At 42.1% G+C, this 24,242-nt stretch overlaps 1 protein-coding gene across 3 annotated transcripts in view; it reads left to right on the top strand.

Annotated features, from left to right (window-relative positions):
* Positions 1-24,042, top strand: part of LOC139410188 (epithelial cell transforming 2) — a 32,937-nt gene extending 8,895 nt beyond the window's left edge. For 2 of the 3 annotated variants that reach the window (XM_071155647.1, XM_071155648.1), the window contains 14 exons: positions 71-296; positions 1,241-1,365; positions 2,425-2,544; positions 2,766-2,834; positions 2,913-3,023; positions 3,228-3,324; positions 4,258-4,339; positions 4,477-4,555; positions 9,660-9,779; positions 10,890-11,028; positions 14,586-14,740; positions 15,496-15,603; positions 15,749-15,889; positions 23,073-24,042. In XM_071155647.1, coding sequence (XP_071011748.1) covers positions 71-296; positions 1,241-1,365; positions 2,425-2,544; positions 2,766-2,834; positions 2,913-3,023; positions 3,228-3,324; positions 4,258-4,339; positions 4,477-4,555; positions 9,660-9,779; positions 10,890-11,028; positions 14,586-14,740; positions 15,496-15,603; positions 15,749-15,889; positions 23,073-23,162 — 1,662 coding nt within the window. In that variant the 3' untranslated portion in view covers positions 23,163-24,042. Of the gene's footprint in view, positions 1-70; positions 297-1,240; positions 1,366-2,424; positions 2,545-2,765; positions 2,835-2,912; positions 3,024-3,227; positions 3,325-4,257; positions 4,340-4,476; positions 4,556-9,659; positions 9,780-10,889; positions 11,029-14,585; positions 14,741-15,495; positions 15,604-15,748; positions 15,890-16,502; positions 16,872-23,072 lie in introns of all 3 variants that reach the window. The other variant, XM_071155646.1, reaches the window with a different exon arrangement.
* The last annotated feature ends 200 nt before the right edge of the window (positions 24,043-24,242 follow it).

A 24,242-nucleotide genomic window follows, 5' to 3' on the forward strand; every position in this document is an offset into this window, starting at 1 on the left:
TGGGGGTTTCGTCAAACTTGTTATCTGCATACACCTTCATTCGTCATGCCCATGTTTCTGCTACTCTCAGATGGATAGTCCTGTGATGAAGAAGGCTGTGTCCCTGCTGTCCCTCAACACACCCAACAGTAACCGGAAGAGGAGGCGTCTGAGGGACACTCTGGCCCAGCTCACCAAGGAGACGGAGATCTCCCCCTTCCCTCCCCCCCGCAAGAGGCCTTCTGCCGAGCACTCCCTGTCCATTGGTTCTCTGCTGGACATCTCCAACACCCCAGAGACCTGCAAGGCCCTGGCAGGTGAGAGGAGCCATAGTCACTCATAATCAGCCAGACGTCATGTCACAGTTCTGGGAACACTTTGACGGTTGTTAATAAGCCCCTCTGTCCTCGTTAAAAGTTATTGCAGGCAAAAAGAGACAGGGTTTATAGCATAATTAGGGTCTCACGTCAGTTGTAATCAGGGCCACTGTGGGGACAGTCACTGCTGGTTGCAGAGGGAGGCAGGAAGAAGCAACACGCTCTGCTATTCTGTTTGAACCCCCCCCCCCCCAATGAGACTGAACACCCTGTCTTTCAGAGAACAGTGTAGAGCGCAGCAGGCGTTTGAGTGTATGTGCTGAGACCAGCAGGCAGAGGAGGATGAGGAGTGCCAGAGAGAGGAGTAGGGGGGCAGACCAAGAGTGGACCTTCCACTGCACTAGCACCCCTACCCCTCAGCAGGAGACTGGCACACTAGAGGGCCTCCCATGCCCCCAGCCGGCCCAGGCCACAGAGACGGAGGAGGCTTCATGGATGGACTCATCCCAGGAGTCACTCTATCTTAGCGCAGGCCAGGAGAAGACAGGTCACTCAGTTGAACTGTCATTGTGATGGAATCTGATTTTGCATTATATTAGAAACTGTATAAGGTTTTTTTTTTCGTGCTGTCTTTCTGATCAAATAGGTACAATAGGAAGAATAGTAGATTGTTAAAGCTCAGAGTTGATTTGAGGGTAAGATGATATGAAATACACTTGTTGTCTTCTCAAACGATTCTCGCTAGCTAAGACAAAAGCCCAACGCTTCCACAGAGTAGCTCTCACTTTGCATGTCAGACAATATATTCTTATTTCCTCAACTATGAGACATACAGGAAGTAAAAAAGTACAGAAGTTCTGGATTGTGTATTGTCGAAGAAAACATGTTTTTCTCCACTGTCTCAATCAATATTCACTTCTTGACTCTCTCTGGCACTTTCCCAGAACACTCCCGGCCGTCGAAGAGCTCTACACCTGCTGTCCTGAAGCAGTCTGCAAGATGGCAGGTCTCCAAGGAGTTATACCAGACAGAGAGCAACTATGTGGATATTCTCACCACAGTCATGCAGGTTTGTTGTTGCTGTGGACATGGGTTCACATAACACCACCGGGGATGCTAGGGTCCTTATCAGGCTGTCCCACCGGTGCCTGAGTCCAGTGACCAGTGGGGGAGAAAATGAATAGGATTATGAGCGTCAGGACTGTCAGCAAGGAAGGCAGGCTCCCACTCACACCACACCACTCACTCTGTTGCTCATCGATCCAAGCCTCAGGCCTTTCCTTGTCTCATTGCTCCCACTTTGGCAGCTCTCCATCTCTCTCTGCTTGCTATAGCATTACTATGATACCAGTAGAATGGAATGTCCTCGCTCACTCTCTGGTTAAGCAAACATCACTATGCCAAAAATAATGTACCGACTCCTTAGCTCACTCACCCCTATGAAGTAACCAGTAGTATTATGTCCTCTGCCCCATGTCCACTACACCATGCAAGCTCAGATGAGACAGATGGCAATCTTCACATCAAATGGTCTTTAACACTGACTGCTGACAGGTCGACCTCGTGTCCACTGCCTTCTGAAGTTCGCCGATAAGCTGATCTGCCAAGAGTGGGCTTGAATACTAATTTTCCGTTATGATTCACACATGTTGGGCGCTCGTTAAAATGTGTTTTTATTAGAACAAATTGTAATTAAAAGCCATTTAGAACCTCTTTTTATACCTTTTACAGGGAAAGCTGAATATAGCTTGGCTAGATCACAGGAATTTTAATGGGATGAATTCCTGGTAGTTGATTAGATTAAAGACCTATTGTTTGGGTGTTTTCTAAGTCTTTGATTAGATGGGGAGGTTGGCTTGTTATATTTAATACATACCTGCACTCTATAAATATTTTTCTCTTCCCCAATGCTGAAAATAGATTTAGTGTCTACGTTTTTTATGACATTCTGGTTGTAATATTCAATCTGAAATGGTGAGGCCTTATCTAAACCACTTGTTTCACAGCCAGTTGGTTGACTTCTCCACCCATGCATACGTCAATGGTATCTGTATTGGGGGGTGTGTGTATTGGTTAAGGGAATAGTGGGATCTGGGCTGTGTCTCACCTGAAATGTCTATTCCTATAGTTGTTCAAACTCCCCCTGGAAAAGGAAGACCAGGTTGGAGGACCCATTTTGGCTCAGGAAGAAATCAAGACCATCTTTGGCAGCATCCCAGAGATCTATGATGTACACACCAGGATAAAGGTAAGCACTTCTCTCCTGGAAATGTCCAAAGTTTTTATTTATTTTTTACTATGCAAGTCCGTTAAGAACAAATTCTTATTTACAATGACGGCCTACCCCGGCCAAACCTGGAGGACGCTGGGCCAATTGTGCGTCGCCCTAATGACCTGAACAAGAGTTCAGTCTGCAGTAGTCATCTAAAGGCCCTCTGTGTGTCTCTGCTTATTGGGTTGTTTTGACAGGCCGATCTGGAAGTGCTGGTTATGGACTGGTCTGAGGACAAGAGTGTCGGGGACATCATTCTCAAATACGTGAGTATAACAAGCCTTTGTTCTGACTGTTGTATTTAGCCATTTTGGACATACTGACTGTTCCTTTCTCTCTGTCAGTCTAAAGACCTGGTGAAGGCTTACCCACCATTCGTCAACTTCTTTGAGATGAGCAAGGATACGATAGTGAGGTGTGAGAAGCAGAAGCCACGTTTCCATGCTTTCCTCAAGGTATGTGAGACTATGTACATTCGTGTATACATCCATGTGGGTGTGGGTTTTGAAGTTACCATATGCCTCATGTTGAAGATCTTTCATTTCTCATCTCTTTATGTGAAGTAAGCTTTGAGAAACTCTGTGAGCATGTTTATATGAGTAGTTTGCGACATCTGTCAGGTCTTCTCTCCTTCAACATTAGTGTTTTCTTGCCTCCAGATCAATCAGTCGAAGCCCGAGTGTGGGCGGCAGAAGCTGGTGGAGCTTCTGATTCGCCCCGTGCAGAGACTGCCAAGCGTTGCCCTCCTTCTCAACGGTAGACTACACCACACACACTGCTCACACTTGACAGCCACATGTTGAGAAACATGCTGCATATGTGCTATGATGGAAGTACTAATTGCAATGCATTCTCCTCAGCTGCAGTATGAAGAAGTGTTGCACGGTATCACGAGACTGTGGTACTTTATAGATACTACAACATTAAAAACGGTTCAGTTGTAGTATTTCTGTTACTTTCGGTACTTCTATCAAATGTGTCTCATGTCGTAAACTGACTGAGCGGATCGTGTCTGTCAATTTGTCTGAATTCTATCAAGGCAGTACTAGGCTTAGTTTCTTGTGCAAAGGGCAGTCCGCTTTAAGGAAACGCGGGAAACGCTTTGAAAGCACTTTTGTTGGCCCTTGTTAAAAAGACCAGCTTTCCATCACAACCTCATTTATTTTTCAACTCCTAAAAAAACTAGCGCCAGCTGCACTTTTTTGAAACAGTATCAGCAAAGTGCTCCGCAATTCGACGTGACTGCATACGGGAGACCGGGGCTGAATGAAATTTGATGTAATTTTAAATGTAACATGGATCAATTGTAACAGGTAAGCAGGCCTACATTACATTTACTGTGTTGCATATTGTTTTGAGAAATTTAAGTCATCAATATGTTGCTAACTAATAAGTTGTAACTAGTTTAGCCTTCCACCAAAAAATTCTCCCCGCTCTTTTTTTTTGCCGTGGCATCGTTTTGGTATAGAGTATCGTGATACTAAACCTGGTATCGAATTCAAAATTCTGTTATCGTGACAACACTATGAAGAGTGCTTGATTTGCAACTGAAGTGTCATAAAGGAAAAATATGCTCCTCGCCTTTATCCACTGTTACAAATTTGTCCTTGTCATACCAGTTTGCCGTTGACTTTTCATTATTCTATCAATTATGTATGTTATTGTCCATTGACCCCATCCATGCTGCAGATATTAAGAAGCACACTGCCGATGACAACCCTGACAAAATCACTTTGGAGAAGGCAATCGAATCACTCAAGGAAGTTATGACGTGAGTCAACTGTGCATTTCCAGCAATGCCTGAAGCATTTTATTGTAATTAAGTTGAAGCTTCATCCATTATCCCTCATATTTACATAAAATGACTGTAGTATCAGTTGGCTAAACGGAATGCATTTTATCCCCCAGTCATATAAACGAAGACAAGAGAAAGACAGAGGGACAGAAGCAGATCTTTGATGTTGTCTATGAAGTTGACGGCTGCCCTGTAAGTTTGTGTATTTCGTCACTAGAATGTGGCAAGCTTTGTTGAGCCTTTAATCTATAAATTGCTGTCCTTCGGCACACTAACGGCCAGGCCTCTCCCTATGCGTTCAGGCTGATACCCATATTTCAAATTTCCCTGGGATGCATTTTTCGCGCTGTTCAATGCATATGTTTATCTTGTAATGCATGGCTTATTGTGCATGTTTCAAGCTACATTCTGGATACAATTTTTGTTGCGCTGTGTGTATAATGTGAACCAAGACATTCTTCTGTGTTCTGGTGTCCGGTTTTGAGGTGATCATAGTGCACTTGAGTTGGTACTAGAGGGAGTGAATTGGTACACCTCTGGCTCTGGGCTGTGAGGATAGCTCTTATCTGGATTTGGTTAAGCAGAGCTAGGGCTGTTAGGGTGACTATATTAATGCCACATATTAAGTCTTGACCGCTGTCAAATTCCACGTTACCGTTGGGTCACGGTAACTAGGTTTCTCCAAAACTGAGCACTGATGCCACTGATGGTCATCAAATCAAACCAAACACTTCATGAGAGCCCTGACATTCAGCGTTTGAGAGGAATAGGATTGTTTGTTGGGCTGTGAGAGCCAGCTCCTCATAGCTGGTTGATGCATGGAATGAAATCCGTGTTCCTATAAGCCCAGTTTGTGCTACATTTTTACAGGCTATGCAATTGAGTGAGAACTGAGTTTTGATGGCCTCTATTAACAAGAGGATTCCATCAGCTTTCCATAGGCAAGGCATACTATATATTTGTTTCTCAAGTTTCCTAATATTAAGCTCTTTGCTTTGCATTACAATCAGAGTAGCCTACCTGGCTGGCATGAAAAGCGTCCTCCGTTCGCTATTCAAGTGTATATAGATGTCTTTTTTTTACCCAGCCCCTGTTCCGACAGGTGCATGAAAATGGTCAATTACCCTAAAAATAAATTGTTATATATATATATATATATATACTAAATACTGTGAAAGACTAGATTAAATTGAGAATAGTCTGATGGGGTGAGAATATTATCACTTGTGAATGATGCCCAGCGTGTGCAGTCTAAGGCTAGAAACAGCGCATTTTTGCGACTTTTCCAATCATAGTTGCGTGCGTCATGTAGCCTTGCCCATAGGCCAATGTGTTTTGATAAGGTTTGTATCACAACTAAAGTCGCCAAATAACTCCAAAAACGTAGCCTAAAGGCCCAAGACCCCTGGAACACAGTTGGATAGCCCATATATACAGTGGGGAGAACAAGTATTTGATACACTGCCGATTTTGCAAATTAATTACTTAAATCATACAATGTGATTTTCTGGATTTTTGTTTTAGATTCCGTCTCTCACAGTTTAAGTGTACCTATGATAAATTACCTCTACATGCTTTGTAAGTAGGAAAACCTGCAAAATCGGCAGGGTATCAAATACTTGTTCTCCCCACTGTATGTAGCCTACAGAGCATTATCAAACATGTTCTTATAAACCCAGTCTTTGCGCAATCGAATTGCGATTGGCGATAGCATTGTCAAATTGTGAATGAGAGACTGATTAAGTGTGTGCAGCCTGTGCAAGAAACGGAGCAGAGTGCTTGCCTTTCATGCCATTTAAAAAAAATCATTACTTGCATCCTTGGAATGTATTAGAAATCAAAACATATAGCCTAACATTTGTACCACAATTAAAGTTGCATGAATAACACTAAATTAAACATATAGGAGGACCTACTTCTTTGTTAACCGCTCAACACGGAATATCCGCATGTGAGCACTTCCTTGGGAATCGCTTGGGGAAAATTGTATTTTATTCAGCTATGTTCAATTGTGTTCTTACTTTAAAATAATGCCACAGTAATTAAAAGCAAATCTTGCCTGCTAAATGAACTAGTGTAGTCCACAGCCATTTGTCATAGCCAGATCAGGGCCTAACATAAAGACGACTCAGAATATGCTATTCTGTCTTCTGAAATAGGCTACATTTTCTTCATATCATGTTTCTTTAGACCTGTCTAATAGAAAGCATGAGCTGGTGCACACCCAGAGAAAATTATTTATTGTGGAGGTGCTGACTAACAGCGAAATTAACTGGAAGCTATTAAAATATTTGCAAACACTATGAATACACTACCGGTCAAAGGTTTTAGAACACCCAACTCATTCAAGGGTTTTTCTTTATTTTGACTAAACTATGACATAACAAATGGAATCATGTAGTAACCAAGAAGGTGTTAAACAAATCAAAATATATTTCAAATAGCAACACTTTGCCTTGACAGCTTTGCATACTCTTGGCATTCTCAACCAGCTTCATGAGGTAGTCCTCTGGAATTTATTTCAATTAACAGGTGTGCTGCCTAAAGTTCATTTGTGGGATTTCTTTCCTTAATGCGTTTGAGAAAATCATTTGTGTTGTGACAAGTTAGGGGGTATAAGGACTTGGTCTTTTATTTGATAAAAGAACAAGTCCATATTATGACAAGAACAGCTCAAATAAGCGAATAAATGACACTCCATTACTTTAAGACCTGAAGGTCAGTCAAGACGGAAAATGTCAAGAACTTTGAACATTTCTGCAAGTGTAGTCGCAAAAACCATCAAGCTCAGTGAAGAAACGGGCTCTCACGAACACCGCCACAGGAATGGAAGACCCAGAGTTGCCTCTGCTGCAGAGCATAAGTTCATTAGTTACCAGCCTCAGAAATTGCAGCCCACATAAATGCTTCAGATTTCAAGTAACAGACATATCTCAACATCAACAGTTCAAAGGAGACTGTGTGGATCAGGCCTTCATGGTCGAATTGCTGCAACGAAACCACTAAAGGACACCAATAAGAAGAAGAGACTTGCTTGGGCCAAGAAACACGAGCAATGGACATTAGACCGGTGGAAATTTGTCCTTCGGTCTGATGAGTCTATATTTGAGATTTTTGGTTCCAATCTTTGTGAGATGTGTGTGAACGGATAATCTCTGCATGTGTAGTTCCCACCGTGAAGCATGGAGGAGGTGTGGTGATTTGGGGGTGCTTTGCAGGTGACACTGTCTGTAATTTATTTAGAATTCAAGGCACACTTAACCAGCATGGCTACCACAGCATTCTGCAGCAATACTCCATCCCATCTGGTTTGAGCTTAGTCCCACTATCATTTGTTTTTCAACAGAACAATGACCTAACACACCTCCAGGCTGTGTATGGGCTATTTTACAAAGAAGGAGAGTGATGGAGTGCTGCATCAGATGACCTGGCCTTCACAATCCACTGACCTCAACCCAATTTAGATGGTTTGGGATGAGTTGGACCACAGAGTAAAGGAAAAGCAGCCAACAAGTGCTCAGCGTATGTGGGAACTCCTTCAAGACTGTTGGAAAAGCATTCCAGCTGAAGCTGGTTGAGAGAATGCTAAGAGTTTGCAAAGTTGTCAAGACAAAGGGTGGCTATTTTGAAGAATCTCAAATATAAAATACATTTTGATTTAACTTTTTTTTTGTTGACCTGTCTAAAGAAATAATGGATTTACTGTGATGGTGTAGGCTATATATTAAATGATTAGAATTGTTCAAATGTAGATGTTCCCAAGGTTAGCCTCATATTGTGCTCTATTGCCCGTGCAATGGGAAAATACGTTTTCGTTGACTGCAGTAACTTTGTTGTAATATCGCAAACGAATGTGGCAGTTTCACCACTAAGGATTCAAGCTTTAAATGAGGCCTGTGATTGAATCATGAAGGTATCTCTGGTGATGTTTATTTATTTATTCACAAATGGCTGTTGGATGTCTTTGGTTGAGTATAGAGGTCGACCGATTATGATTTTTCAACGCCGATACCGATTATTGGAGGACCAAAAAGAGTCGATACCGATTAATCGGCCGATTTTAAATTTAAAAAATATATATATATTTTGTAAATGTATTTGTAATAATGACAATTACAACAATACTGAATGAACACTTATTTTAACAATATAATAAATCAATAAAAATCAATTTAGCCTGAAATAATGAAACCTGTTCAATTTGGTTTAAATGCAAAAACAAAGTGTTGGAGAAATAAAAGTGCAATATGTGCCCTGTAAAAAAGCTAACGTTTGAGTTCCTTGCTCAGAACATGAGAACATATGAAAGTTGGTGGTTCCTCTTAACATGAGACTTCAATATTCCAATGCAAGAGGTTTTAGGTTATAGTTAATATAGTATTTATAGGACTATTTGTCTCTACCATTTGTATTTCCTATAGCTTTGACTATTGGATGTTCTTATAGGCACTTTAGTATTGCCAGTGTAACAGTATAGCTTCCGTCCCTCTCCTCGTTGTGTTCCTGGCTCGAACCAGGAACACGACAACAGCCACCCTCAAAGCAGCGTTACCCATGCAGAGCAAGGGGAATAACTACTCCCAAGTTTCAGAGCGAGTGACGTTTGAAGAGAAGAGAAGAGAAGTGACACAATTTCACCTGGTTACTATTGCCTGCTAACCTGAATTTCTTTTAGCTAAATATGCAGGTTTAAAAATATATACTTCTGTGTATTGATTTTAATAAAGGCATTGGTGTTTATGGTTAGGTAGAGTCGTCCAACGATTGTGTTTTTTTTCTCAAATGCGCTTTTGTTAAATCATCCCCCAGCGTTGCATCGATTATATGCAACGCAGGACACGCTAGATAAACTAGTAATATCATCAACCATGTGCATAACTAGTGATTATGATTGATTAAGTTTAATGCTAGCTAGCAACTTACCTTGGCTTCTACTGCATTCGCGTAACAGGCAGTCTCCTTGTGGAGTGCAAAGAGAGGCAGGTGGTTATAGCGTTGGACTATTTAACTGTAAGGTTGCAAGATTGGATCCCCCGAGCCGACAAGGTGAAAATCTGTTGTTCTACCCCTGAACAAGGCAGTTAACCCACCGTTCCTAGGCCGTCATTGAAAATAAGAATGTGTTCTTAACTGACTTGCCTAGTTAAATAAAGGTCTAAAGTTTTCAAAATCGGCCCTAAAAATATCCCGATTTCCGATTGTTATGAAAACTTGAAATCGGCCCTAATTAATCTGCCATTCCGATTAATCGGTCGACCTCTAGTTGAGTGTGATATTCATCCTTTTCTCTCTTTAGGCCAACCTGCTCTCGTCCCACCGCAGCCTGGTCCACAGGGTGGAAACCATCGCCCTGGGAGACAAACCCTGTGACCGAGGTGAAAATGTCACACTCTTTCTCTTCAACGACTGTCTCGAGGTAACGCCCACATCAATTAAATAATAACAAAAGTGCAAACCCTCCCATCTGGCATGCCAGACGGGCTCAATAAAATACTGAACATATTTGAAAGGGGAAAAACCTACCATTTGAACTTTGGTCTTGCTCACATGCCACCTTATTGTGACATGGCTTTAAATTGTACAACTTTACAATACACCTCAAACGCTCTCCAAGTTAACACCATCGCTCATTTTCACCATCTTGCCATACCAGCTACTCCCCTTGTCGTCCTCTCACCCTCCGCCTCATTATGAAATCTTTGGAATTTGAAATGCTTAAATGGAGATTGTTGGAGGGGAAAAAAGTGAATTATTTATCGATGTGCGATATATCGTTGCTGACAGTTTCTTATCGCTCTCCTAATTAGTGAAGTGTTACATTAGTATGGGGGTGAGCAATCAAACCCAGAATGGGTGAGGCGTCCTGATTCAGGAGAGTCAGAGCGGCCTGGTAATGAGGATGGGGAGAGCAGGGGCTGCACTCTTGAATTATTCATTGATTAACTCCTCTGTATTCAGATCTCCACTCCTCTCTGCCCGATAGATATCACCCTGCCTTCATGGGACAGATGCAAACCTCCGCCCCGGCCCCCACACCGGCCATTGAAACGCATGCTAATGACTGGGACTTTTTGCCTTGTATAAGAGGCCCTATTGATTTGTCACAGCATAACCTCTATCAATCTCCCCCTGAGGGGACACATACTTCAGATAGGAAGTATGTAGTAAAGATAAGTTTTTGTTATTTGTCAAAGATTATATTATAAAAATCACCAAAATAAAAGCTAGACAGGCACATTTTAAATTCTAAAAACAATGAATTCAGTAGTTGATTTTTATGTTTGAGTAAAAAACAAATCATGGAAACATTTTAACGAACAGCGTGCAATTAGCTTTAAATGTGTCTTGACTTCATGGAGAAATGTGTAGAATTGCAAAAAATTGCCTTAACATTTAAAAAATCTCTCAACATCGCCAAGACGGGGGACTCTAAAAGTTTCTCAAATTCAGACTGGCCGACTGCACCCATTGCCACACCCACCACCTAAGCCACTTTTTGATTCAGAATTTTTGTCTGTATTTGCAGATTGCCAGGAAGAGACATAAGGTGATCAGCACATTCAGGAGTCCTCTGGGCCAGACGCGGCCTGCAGCCCAACTCAAACACATCACCCTCATGCCTCTGTCCCAGATCAGGAGGGTCTTGGACCTGCAGGATACAGAGGGTGAGTGAGCCCCAGGTCCTGCATGTTCTCTAAGGAACTACGTAACAGACAGTGCTTAACCCCCTTGATACGATGTCCGCGCCCCCGCAGAAGTCTAATTAGCATAATAATAATAATACAAAACCTAAAAAATCTGTCAGTTTAAGCTATAGATGTTTTTTTGGATCTGCGGTGAAAGGTCAGAGCTGTTTGTCAGACTGAGATCTAAAATCTATCTTCTCACAAAATCGTCTCACAAAAGTGTCCAAACTGGTTTGGCCTTCAAACTATTGTGACCCCTCTATGGAAAGATGACTCACGTACACGTTGGTTGTTTTGCTCTCGGACACCCACAGTTCTCACAAGACTCATCTGAAGGTCCCCCAGTATCAGTTGAAAAAATGTATGGAAGTACTGTATACAGTGCGTTGTGAAAGTATTCCAATTTTTTTCCACATTACGTTACAGCCTTATTATAAAATGTATCCTTTTTCTTTTTTTTTTTGTCTACCCCATAATGACAAAGCTAAAACTGTTAAAAAAAAATAGTTTGCAAATGCATAAAAAATCTGCGTCTATCTGCATGCAGTACCCCATTATGACAAAGCAAAAACAGGTTTTTAGAAATGTGCTAATTTATTACAAATACAAAACTGAAATATCACATTTACGTAAGTTTTCAGACACTTTACTCAGTACTTTGTTGAAGCACCTTTTTGGCAGCGATTTCAGCCTCGAGTCTTCTTGGGTATGATGCTTCAAGCTTGGCACACCTGTATTTGGAGTTTTTCTCTGCAGATCATCTCAAGCTCTGTCAGGTTGAATGGGGAGTGTCGCTGCACAGCAATTTTCAGGTCTCCAGAGATGTTCAAGTCTGGGCTCAGGCTGTGTGTTTAGAGTCGTCCTGTTGGAAGGTGAACCTTTTCCCAGTCTGAGGTCCTGAGTGCTCCGGACCGCATGGTGTGATTTTTGCTCTGACATGCACTGTCAACTGTGGGACCTTTTTATGTAGACTGGTGTGCCTTTCCAAATAATGTCAAATCAATTGAATTTAGAAACACGTGGTAGAAACATCTCAAGGATGATCAATGGAATCTCATAGCAAAGGGTCTGATACTTATGTATATAAGGTATTTCAGTTTTGTATTTCATAATACATTTTCAGAAATGTTGTCATTATGGGATATTGTGTGCATGTTGATTGATTTGGGGGGGGGGGTGTATTTAATACATTTTTAGAATAAGGCTGTAACGTAACAAAAGGTGGGGAAGGGGTCTGAATACTTTCCAAATGCACCGTATATGGAGACTGTTAAGTGCCAGAAATAAGGGGTTAAATACATGTCAAAATCATTTCAAATGTTCCCTGATCTTTCTTATCTCTCAGATTATAGGACAGACACTTCAGAACAAACTTCCTTTAGATCTTTTTTTGGGGGGGGGCGGTGTTTATCTGTTCCATGTAGTGAATATGTTATTCAATGTATGGGCTTATACTGTAGCACTAAGGCCCCCCCCCCTTCCCCAAAAAATACATACATCTCTCACAATTTCTAACGGATGCCTCAAGTCCTCAACGGGCAGCTTCATTAAATAGTACCTGCAAAACACCAGTCTCAACGTCAACAGTGAAGAGGCGACTCCACGATGCTGGTCTTCTAGGCAGAGTTCCTCTGTCCAGTGTCTGTTCTTTTGCCCATCTTAATATTTTTATTTGCCGGTCTGAGCGATGTCTTTTTCTTTTGCAACTCTGCCTAGGAAGGCCAGCATCCCCGAGTCGCCTCTTCACTGTTGACGTTGAGACTGGTGTTTTGCGGGAACTATTTAATGAAGCTGCCAGTTGAGGACTTGTGAGGCATCTGTTTCTCACTAGACAGTCTAATGTACTTGTCCTCTTGCTCAGTTGTGCACCAGGGCTTCCCACTCCTCTCTCTATTCTGGTTAGAACCAGTTTGTGCTGTTCTGTGAAGGGAGTAGTACACAGCTGTGTACGAGATCTTCAGTTTCATGGCAATTTCTCACATGGAATTGCCTTCATTTCCCAGAACAAGAATAGACTGATGAGTTTCAGAAGAAAGTTATTTGTTTCTGGCCATGTAGATATTCCATAAAAAATCAGCCGTTTCCAGCTACAATAGTCATTTACAACATTAACAATATCTACACTGTATTTCTGATCAATTTGATATTTTAATGGACAAAGAATTAGCTTTTCTTTAAACAAGGACTTTTCTAAGTGACCCCAAACTTTTGAATGTGTGTGGATGGATATATGTATGGATATCTCTGTCTCTCAATTCTAAATGAAGTAGCTAAGTGATCCTTAGTGTAAACTTTTCTATATAGCTATAGCTTAGTAGAACCCCCCCCCCCCCCCCCCCCCCCCCCCCCGCTTATACATGGCTTAGACTCTTGTGGGTGAACGTTATTATTAAGCAACAGGACCGTGCTGGTTTGTGTGATTCTTTCGGGTGAATACGGTGTTCTCTGAGCACGTTTATTGCTAATTCTGTCCTTGTCTCCCCCTGTATACTTTTGGTCATGTGAAATCTCATTCATAAGCATACTGGATAGCCTAATGTTGGGAGTCAACAGTAGTTGTCTGATATGACAGCCCAGACATCATCAAGTAAACATCTCTCCTCTCTCCCACTAGCAGTTTATGTTTGGCCTTGTAATAGAGCTGCTAGGTTTAATTTCACTGTCAGTATGCACTGTATTAGCTATAAGCAGTGTATGTTGATTAGGACTATGACAGTCATGGAGTTTTTGTTAATATTGGTCAGCGAAAAGACTGGTCACGGTTATAACTGTTTGAGTAGCAAAATGCACTTTTTTTTCAAGAAGCACATTTTCTCCTCTCTGAATGTGCTGCCATAGAAATTAATCAATAGAATTGGCGTCCCCGTTCAAGTCAATGATGTCGTAATGGGTGGACTGGCAGCCATTGCGAGTGTAAGAAAAGCATAGGAGGTGTACCTATCAATATGTGCTGTGATTTGAGTCAACTCAACGGACGTTACAAAAAACACATTCGATTGCGTGAGCCACATTGCTAACATAATTTGTATGAACATTCTACATTACCATGGAAATGATTGCATCACAATACCAGGCAGCCTTTGTGAGTGTACCAATGAGTTTACCAGTCAAATTGCAAGGGCTAGAGGTTCCAATTCGATTCATGGGGGGGGGGGGGGGGGGTTGTGTTGCCTAGTCATCCGAAGACTAGTTTGCTACAACACTGCTTGTTTCAGCAAGGACCAACAAAGTTTCATCACGTTAAGAGTCCACGTTACCGCAGAAATGGACGTGACCGCACGAATGCCCGGCCGTCTCGTCTTAAGTCACCTTTTCGTTACACACTAAATAACCCGGTTATGACTGTTATTCCATAACCGTTGGTGGTTATACAATAATTGTGCCAGCCGTAATGTTGATACATACAGAGATGCCCCTCTACGTGTCTTAAAGAGAAATGGAAGAAATGTTTGGGCAGCTAGACTATTTTATACATCGAGTCGACCAAACCAGAAAGCTCAAATCTTTCTCCCTACCCCCCTCTCTCCCTTTCTCAGATTGCCATAATGCCTTTGCCCTGGTGGTGCGCCCGCCCACGGAGCAGGAGAATCTTCTCTTCAGCTTCCAGCTGACCACTGAGGACACAATGAAGTCAACCTGGCTGAAGATGCTCTGTCGCCAGGTGGCCAATACCATCTGCAAGGCTGACGCGGTGAGAGATGCGAGAGACAGTGGTCCACTGAGTCGCTATAGGCCAGACGGGGCTGGGTGGGAGGGCTCCTGAGAACACAAGCTGCAACACATGCTGCCTGTCTGCTCGTCCTCTCACTAACACAGACAGACTGGCCGGAGGGACCAAGGCCTCCCTCACTGGTCTGGTGTCCTCATGTAGAACAGTGACTGGTCTCTGGAGGTTGAAGAGGACACAAATGCTATTATTTAATTATTTAGGCCACTTTTATCACACTTTCAAATGATATTGCGCAAGAGTCCTTTTTGGTCATTTTAATTCTATTAGATTGTCCTCTGTGGTTAAACTGGAAGATGGATTAATGTAATTAGAAGTGGAATTGTATTTGAACTTTAACACTTCAGACATAGATGGGTTGGTTTCTCTCCTCCACAGGTCTTTTCACTGATGTAGTATTAGGGATTGATTGAGGAAGCTAGCTAGTAATTGGCTGCTACAGACAGACGTATGTTTACCATCATAATTAAAAACAGGCGTAATAAGCTTCGGCGGTGTGCCCGGGCTATTCCAGCTTTGAGTGAGGTGTCCACTAGGTGGCGATGTAAACCTCTACTACCACCTGTACTTGCTATCTTAATTGATTCACTGGCTCTCCCCGCACCCTGAATACCAATGAGCTCTAGCTGCTTGCAAAAACGGACAACTGCTTCTCACTTTGCATTTTGACAGCGTTGCAGAATGGGCTGGATATTTATATTTGTTTCTATTTTAAACAGCAAGATCTAATTCAGTGCACTGAGCCTGACTCTGTCCAAGTGAGCACAAAGGATATGGACAGCACACTGAGTAAAGCCTCTAGAGTCATCAAAAAGACTTCAAAGAAGGTAAAATGGGCTCAGAATTAGCCCGTCTCACTACTGTATTCCACACAGGCCTTTGCTGGATATTAGACATGTTCACAGCTGAATGTTAGAAAGAGCTATTTTGAGTCAGGTTTTGAGTGTTTGTGTGACTGTGTTTACACCCCAGGTAACGAGAGCCTTTTCCTTCACCAAAACACCCAAACGGGTGATCCAGAGAGCCTTCATGGCCAACAGCACCCCAGATGACAACAGCCCTGGCCCTAGCTCTGAGAACATGAGCCGTGTGGGCAGCAGTGCCACCCTGTCTGTAAGTTCATCCATCCATCCCCACCCTTATACTTCCAAGTCCAGGCCTTGAACAAGGCTTGTCTAACCAAGTCAAGAGGCTAAAGGGGAATATTACAAGTCAGAAGGAGGTTAACAGGGCTATGGCAGAGGAAACATATGTAATGTACCATTTTGACATGGGCTGTCTAATTGCACCAAGTACCTTGTTTCCCTCTGAAGATCCATTTGCAGTGCTCTCCAAAGCACGATGGTAAATGGGTTACACATTAGGAGTTTATGTCTAATGGTGAAATTGCTGTTCCTTCAGTGCAAGCTATTTTATTTTGACAATGGCTGCAGTTTTCACATGCCTGTTTTGAACTTTTAGACATTTATTTCCTGTTCTAACTGCGTCATTCTTAATTTTTTAAAATCTTTGATTACCCTTTTTCCTGATATTTCTTTCCTTTTACTAAAACGGTAAAGATTAATCATACAACACTAAATATTTGAAGGAAGTTACTGCGCTCCAACTTGGCTATTAAAGAGATTTTAAGTGCACCTTGGTGCAGTGGTGGGATAAGTAGTCTGTCCTGTGAGTTCTCTCCCCCAAAACTCTGACCCCCCCCATGCTCTGATTTGTGACTGTGTAGATGGCTCGCTCTACCTCCACATTCAACCTCAGTGGTTCCACCAAGAACTCTGCTGCTGCCGTGGTGCAGCGCTCGAACTCCCTGGACAACGCCCCCTGTCCCCGCCTCTGTGTTCCCCTCTGTATTCACACCCCTGATCCCACCCCTAGTCTACCCTGCCCTGAGGAGACCCCACCTGGACCCCAAACCACCCACACCATGCCTCCTTACTCTACCAGCCCCCCTTCCTTGAGGATCCCGTCCAAAGGGAGGATTCCCCCTGGGGCTTGCAGGTACCTGCAGGTCCCCTACTCTGACCCCCGCAAGGCAGGCTGCCTGAGCCCCCGCAAAGAGACCCTCCTATAGGCGGCTGACTGACCTCAGACTGATGTGAGCATCACTACGCTGGCTTTAACTCACTGGGATAGGTGCTTTGGTGGTGGCTGTCTCACTGACTAACTCCTAATTCCTGGACTGTGCTGGCACCAGGGCTCAAAATAAATACAAATATTGGTTGCACTGGTGCTCTTAACTTAAAGGTGTTACACAGGATTTTTGCATTGTAGATTAAGAAAACATCCATAATATATTCACAGTATTACTTACTTGCCAGTGTTGTGATTGGCTGTGATATTTGACTATTGATTTTTGCTGCTGGAGCAACATCTGTTGTCAAAATGTGAAAGCTGTTCTGACTTTGGCTGTGTTATCTAATGGAAATCGCTCTGTCATTTCCTGGTTGCTAAAATTCGACACTGTAAACTCAATTTCAGTTTGTTAGAAAACAACCACTGAGGGCCTCCCGGGTGGCGCAGTGGTTAAGGGCGCTGTACTGCAGCGCCAGCTGTGCCATCAGAGGGTTCGCGCCCAGGCTCTGTCGTAACCGGCCGCGACCGGGAGGTCCGCACAATTGGCCTAGCATCGCCCGGGTTAGGGAGGGCTTGGTCGGTAGGGGTGTCCTTGTCTCATCGCGCACCAGCGACTCCTGTGGCGGGCTGGGCGCAGTGTACGCTAACCAAGGTGGCCAGGTGCACGGTGTTTCCTCCGGCGCATTGGTGCGGCTGGCTTTCGGTTGGGTTGTGTATCGGAGGACGCATGACTTTCAACCTTTGTCTCTCCCGAGCCCGTACGGGAGTTGTAGTAGCTACTACAACAATTGGATACCACGAAATTGGGGAGAATTTTTTATTTATTTTTTAAACAACCACTGAATAGTGTAGGGAATCATCGCTTTGAAATATATTTTCAATCAATTCAACTGTTTTTACAGATGTTTGAAGCTGGTGGAGTAACTTTCGGTTTTGGTAGGTACAGCGATTTAGATGGTACAATGATTCCCTACACTATTCGGTGCTTGTTTTCTCACATACAGTGCATTTGGAAAGTATTCAGACCCCTTCACTTTTCCACATTTTGTTACCTAAAATGTACTCAATTGTTTTCCCTCAATCTACACACAATATTACATAATGACATTTTTTTTTTTGCAAATGTATTAGATTTAAAACAGAAATATCACGTTTGCATAAGTATTCAGACTTTACTCAGCACTTTGTTAAAGCACCTTTGGCAGCTATTACAGTCTTGAGTCTTCTTGAGTATGACACTACAAGCTTGGCACACCTCTATTTGGGGAGTTTCTCACATTCTCTACAGATCATGTTAAGCTCTGTCAGGCTTGGAGAGGGTCTCTCCAGAGATTTTCGTTCGGGTTCAAGTCTGGGCTCTGGCTTGGCCACTCAAGGACATTCAGAGCCACTCATGCATTGTCTTGGCTGTGTGCTTAGTTGTTGTCCTTTTGGAAGGTGAACTTCACCCCAGTCTTAGGTCCTGAGCACTCTGGAGCAGGTTTTCATCAAGGATCTCTCTGTACTTTGCTCCGTTCATCTTCTCCTCGGTCCTGACTAGTTTCTCAGTCCCTGCAGCTATAAAACATCCCCACAGCATGATGCACTGTAGGGATGGTGCCAGCTTTCTTCCAGAAGTGACGCTTTGCAATCAGGCCAAATAATTCAATCTTGGTTTCATCAGACCAGAGAATCTTGTTTCTTATTGTCTGAGGGTCCTTTAGTTGCCTTTTGGCATACTCCAAGCGGGCTGTCACAATTCTTATACCATTTTAAAGGTAATCTTGTTGTTAATCCCACCAAAGTGTCCGATTTCAAATATGCTTTTCAGCAAAAGCACTACAAACGATTGTTAGGTCTCCACCAAACGACGACAAGCACAGCCATTTTCCAGCGAAATATAGCATTCACAAAAAGCAGAAATAGAGAGAATTAGTTAGTTAGTTATTTTTTTTATTTTTATTTTTTTACCAAGTCAGTTAAGAACTATTTCTTATTTTCAATGACGGCCTAGGAACAGTGGGTTAACTGCCTGTTCAGGGGCAGAACGACAGATTTGTACCTTGTCAGCTCGGGGATTTGAACTTGCAACCTTTCGGTTACTTGTCCAATGCTCTAACCACTAGGCTACCCTGCCGCCCCAGATGACACTCATAGGACTTCATGTTACACATTACATGCATGTTTTGTTTGATAAAGTTCATATTTATATAAAATAAATCTGAGTTTACATTGGCGTATTAGATTCACTAGTTCGAAAAACATCTAGTGATTTTGCATAGCCACATCGTTTCAACAGAAATACTCATCATAAATGTAGATGATAATACAAGTTATACACATGGAATTATAGATATACCTCTCCTTAATGCAACTGCTGTGTCAGATTTTAAAAATAGTTTACGGAAAAAGCAACCCATGCAATAATCTGAGACGGAGCTCAGAACAGTAGCCAAATCAGCCTCCATGTTGGAGTCAACAGAAACCAGAAAATACATGATAAATGTTTCCTTACCTTTGATGAACTTCATCAGAATGCAGTCCTAGGAATCCCAGGTCCACAATAAATGCTTGATTTGTTCGAAAATGTCTTATTTATGTCCAATTAGCTACTTTGGTTAGCGCGTTTGGTAAACAGTTCCGTAACAGTCAGTAGAAACATGCCAAACGATGTACTGAATCAATCTTTAGAATGTTTACATATCTTGAATAACATTCCAACCGGAGAATTAGAATGACTTCAGATGACCGGTGGAACGCAGGTCCTTCCCCTGTGAACGTGCATGGTGAAAGCATGGTCAACTCGTGGCAGTGGTGACTATTTCCTGTCTCATTCGACCCCCCTTCACATTAGTCATCAGACAAAGTTCTATTGACTGTTGACATCTAGTGGAAGGCATAGGAAGTGAAAACTCATCCATATCTCGCTGTAATTTCAATGAGAGCTTGGTTGAAAATCTGCCACCCCCAGAAAAAAATCCAAACAGGAAGTTGAATTTCTCAAGTTTTTGCCTGCAATATGAGTTATGTTATACTCAGACATAATTCAAACAGTTTTAGAAACTTCAGTGTTTTCTAGCCAATACTAATAATAATATGCATATATTAGCAACTGAGACTGAGGAGCTGGCCATTTACAATGGGCACCTTTTCATCCAAGCTACTCAATACTGCCCCTGCAGCCATAAAAAGTTTAAAAAGACTAATAAAAAGGCACACCAAAATGAGAGCCTACATTGGGCCTAGTCTGAGTACCAGTCTCTTTAGCCTATTTTAGTCAATTTGCAAAACAACATTTAAGAAAGTACCACATACCTAAATATTTATTTTCAACATTGCATTCTCACAACTTCTGTTGTCGCGCTTTCCTCATGCTCCTTTTCATGATGGTGCTAGCAGCCATGTGAGTGGGTGCTAGTTGGCTACCGACTGGAACATAAAGCTAACCAAGACTAACAGACTACAGCTAGAAGTAGTGAGTGGCGTTAAACGGACTATACTAAACAAATGTAATGTTTTACCTCTGAAATGTTTTCCACACATATGCAGTAGCTAGGTGTAGCTTACACCAAGGCCCTTCTCCCACGTTTGCTCAGTCACCACATTTCCCTCCCTCCCATTTCGTGGGACCATTGGGAACCGTAGGTCGGGATTGAACAACACATCAGTTATTCCTCATGTTTTGTTATACAAACAAACTGTTGCTTAGCAACAGTATACCAATGTGTTCTGTGGAGAGGAAAAGAGGTGATAGAGTATCAATATTTGCATAATCGTTTGATTTGAGGATAGCTGTGAGGGTATTGAATCAGGATAAAATCTTCTGTTCTCCTTGATCTCATTAATAATAGATGGCAGTAAATTGTAGATGGCAGAAAGGCCAGTCTCTTTGGCACATGACATGGAGTACGGGGAGTAAATTGTTTGCTAAAGAGACTGGTACCTAAGCTACATTGGACCTATATGCATCTCGCTTACTTTTGAAGCACACCCCCTGAAGACATCACTTTTCCTTTCCTTCTATGCCACCAAATGTTTGCATATACTGGAGAAGTTGCCAGGTCGTTAGGTGGGCTGAACGATATGGGTAACAACAACAAAAAATCTACCAAATATAGCGATTTGACTTGCGATATAGATCAAAACACTTGGGTGAATTTGTTGGAATCATAGAAATATAATTATTATGAATTCTATGGTTGGTGTTTGGCATGACATCAAATGAAAAAGCCAGATATGGGTTATAACAGGGTAGGAACCAAAGTGTTGGTCAGTGTTTCCCAGGGGACTATAATCACATTTTAATAGATATTATATTTAGACAAATGTTTTAAAGTAGACCATCTGATTCAGAACATGCCATTGTACAAACATGCTGATCTACACCAATACTGGTAGCAACCTGTATTAGAGCTAACGTTTGCTTTGCCCTAGCGAGTGCATTTTGCTAAATGGCATTTAGCTATCCAGCTAGCAATAAACATTAGAGATTATCATTATTTTAGGCTCATGCCAGCTTTCTTAGATTAACTTGCGCTTTGCAGAGCGCAAGATACACAAACTAGTAGTCTAATAGAGAGAACATGTGGATCCATATTTAGAAGCAGCCTCGGAAGCAGCATTGCTCTTGTTTTTTAAGAATATATTGAGTGCATAAATTGACAGCATGCTGAAAAAATAAACAGCTCTGAAACTGCTGCCTGCTTGAGTGACGGGGCGGGGCTTGTGTCTGGCCTGGGAACTGGAAGCAAGCAGCCGCTGGAGGGAGAGGACTGGCACTCAGAAGCTGCAGTAAAGCAAAGCCTAATAATCATAACAATTATCTAGGTTCGTTATTTTTTTTGTTCAGCCGGTCTTGTTTGAGCAGTGTAGCGAAGTATTGCTGCTAAATATTGTTTTGTATTGGATTTTTTTTTGTTGCCGCAATGGTTCTCAAATAAAACTCCAGGTTGCCCATGCGACCTTTAGAGCCCTGGGTGGCACTCACTCCCGTGCTCTCTGTGGGATGTTACTTATCTGCTGCACACCTCACTCACTCAGTTCCGCTAACATCCGCCTGAAGCACCGGGCAGACGCTCACTCAAGCTTTTACATAAACCCCCTCAATCAGTTTTGGAATAAGGAGGGATGTATTTTTACAGCAGTCACGGCAGTGGATGATTTGGTTATGATATATGTCCTCCAAAGCAGTAAAATGTTGTGGTGACAGTTATTTAATCATTCTCCCACTAATTTAATCCAATAAAGCCAACATCTGTGTGCCGCATGATGCTTGAGTGTTTGGATGGAGGCTCCAGACCTTTTGGCAATCCATCACTGGGCATTTGTGAAACCCTGGCACTGACTTCATGTCTGTCTTGTATGGTCTGGTCATTGCTTTTTCACCGCTATTGATCCCAGGTCCTCAAATTAAACCATAATGTCACCTCAAATCTCATTAACATGACTAGGCCCTGTTGAAGTGAAATTGTGTGGTGGTTATAGCAACACGCACGCAATAAGGTGCTGATGCATAAATTGGGTTGCTATTCAGGCTGGCCTTCCCTTTCACCCAGGCATTAGCCAGCAGCAGCCTTACTGAAGGAGTATACATGACACGTACCTGTTTACGCTCCTACCTTTAACACTCGTGTCTCCATAGGGCAGACTCTTAAATAAGAGTCATATGTATGCATTTTAACCAGACAGACTCTGTGCTTCCCCAGAAAACACCCTGCTTTTATGCAGCACCTTTCATGTTCAAGTTGCTGCGGTAACATACTCACGGTTCCTTTTCAATATATCTGATTCATCCACAGTAATGAGCAGAGAGCGAACAGCATCTTTACAACATGACAAAATGTTGTGAATGGTTTAAACGCTTGTTTTGCAAGTTGGGCAGAGAACAGTAATATTCTATTGGCGTTGCTCTATTAGTTCAATGCCAACATTTGGCTGGGAAGGCTGAATGTAAAAGTAATTAAATGAGACTGGTGCATATAAAACGACCTTGTATCCTTCACTAAGCACTTCCCACAAGATTGCTTCTGCGGCCCACATGACAATCCCTCTTCGTGTCGAGGCTTTTAAACTGTCCTCCAGAAGTCCCAGCGGATACTTGTGATCAAAAAGCCCTCGTATAGAAGAACTTAAGTAAACACTCAAGTAACTCATTGTCTTTAAACTAACACTCGAGGGGTCATTTCTGTTTTGGAACACAATCAATTTCCTAATTTAATCGATGTCCCTGTTCTGTTCCCTCCAGGCGATGCACTCTCCCTCCATGGTCAACCTGCCATCCATGTTTGAGAGGAAGTACCACACGTTCAGTCGCTCCACAACCCACCTGTTCTGATTGACTCAGAGGGGATAGACCCAGCACGCTCTTCTGCACCGTGCACCCCTCACTGTAATTCAATTAGCTCACCTTTCTGCAATGGAACTGCTGATTGGCAGGTTCTGTAAGTTTTTTAATTAACACAAGTTCAGGCAGATATTGTCTGACTTGGAAAATGAAGGATGTGTATACCCTTGTATTTAGTGTTTACTTGCAATGTTACAAGTTGGCTTCGTGTGGTAGACATTTTGACATATGTAATAAACAGCCACATATATAGAGAAGATATTCACTGACATTTTATATAGTTTTGTCGTAGAGGTATATAATTCACTGAATGATTAACCAATGAAACTATATCTTTGTTTTATGGGAACAAGCCTGTTGGTTTCACATACTATAGTTTCCAGCTTTTATAAAGCTCTTGAAATGTTTTTACTTTTTATACAAATGATCAGGAATAGTGGAAGAAAAGCAAACAAGCTGTAAGTCTGTCTGTTTGCTGTAGTTTTTAGGTGGTTGTTTTTGTTCAGAAGGGACTGGGGATGATGCTGCACTACATATTTATTCTTCATAATCATTTTATAAATAGTCTATAAAAAGTCTTTTTCTCTCTTGCTATTAATGTGTAATTGTGCCTCTATCCTGTTTGTCTGTCATAATTGGTACTGTATCATCTTCCAATGTATCTGTATCCAATGCACTTACACATGTACATGATCCAACTTTAAACTTATTTCTAGTGGGTTTTTTCAGTTCACTACTTTTGTCAACAGATTAATTAAAAAATAAATAAGCACCCCCCCATCCCCATTCATCTGTATTGAATAGTGGCTATTATTATACAGTCACTTATGGTTTGGAATTGAATTATTTTAATAAAATCCCTTGTATTGAATTATGTGTTTGGGATGGTTTTTGGGGGAGGTTTACATTGTTTAAAAATAAATAACGTGTATCTGCACTTCACCCATCTACCTATTCAGTTACTTTCTCATTCATTATGTCCTTGGTGTATTATCCTCCTTTAATACTTGGAGGGATGTGAACATCTGAACCTTGTTCAGTGGGGAGAAGTATTTGATACACTGCCAATTT

This window comes from Oncorhynchus clarkii, chromosome 5 (genome assembly GCF_045791955.1).
Source record: "Oncorhynchus clarkii lewisi isolate Uvic-CL-2024 chromosome 5, UVic_Ocla_1.0, whole genome shotgun sequence".
Taxonomy (NCBI): domain Eukaryota; kingdom Metazoa; phylum Chordata; class Actinopteri; order Salmoniformes; family Salmonidae; genus Oncorhynchus; species Oncorhynchus clarkii.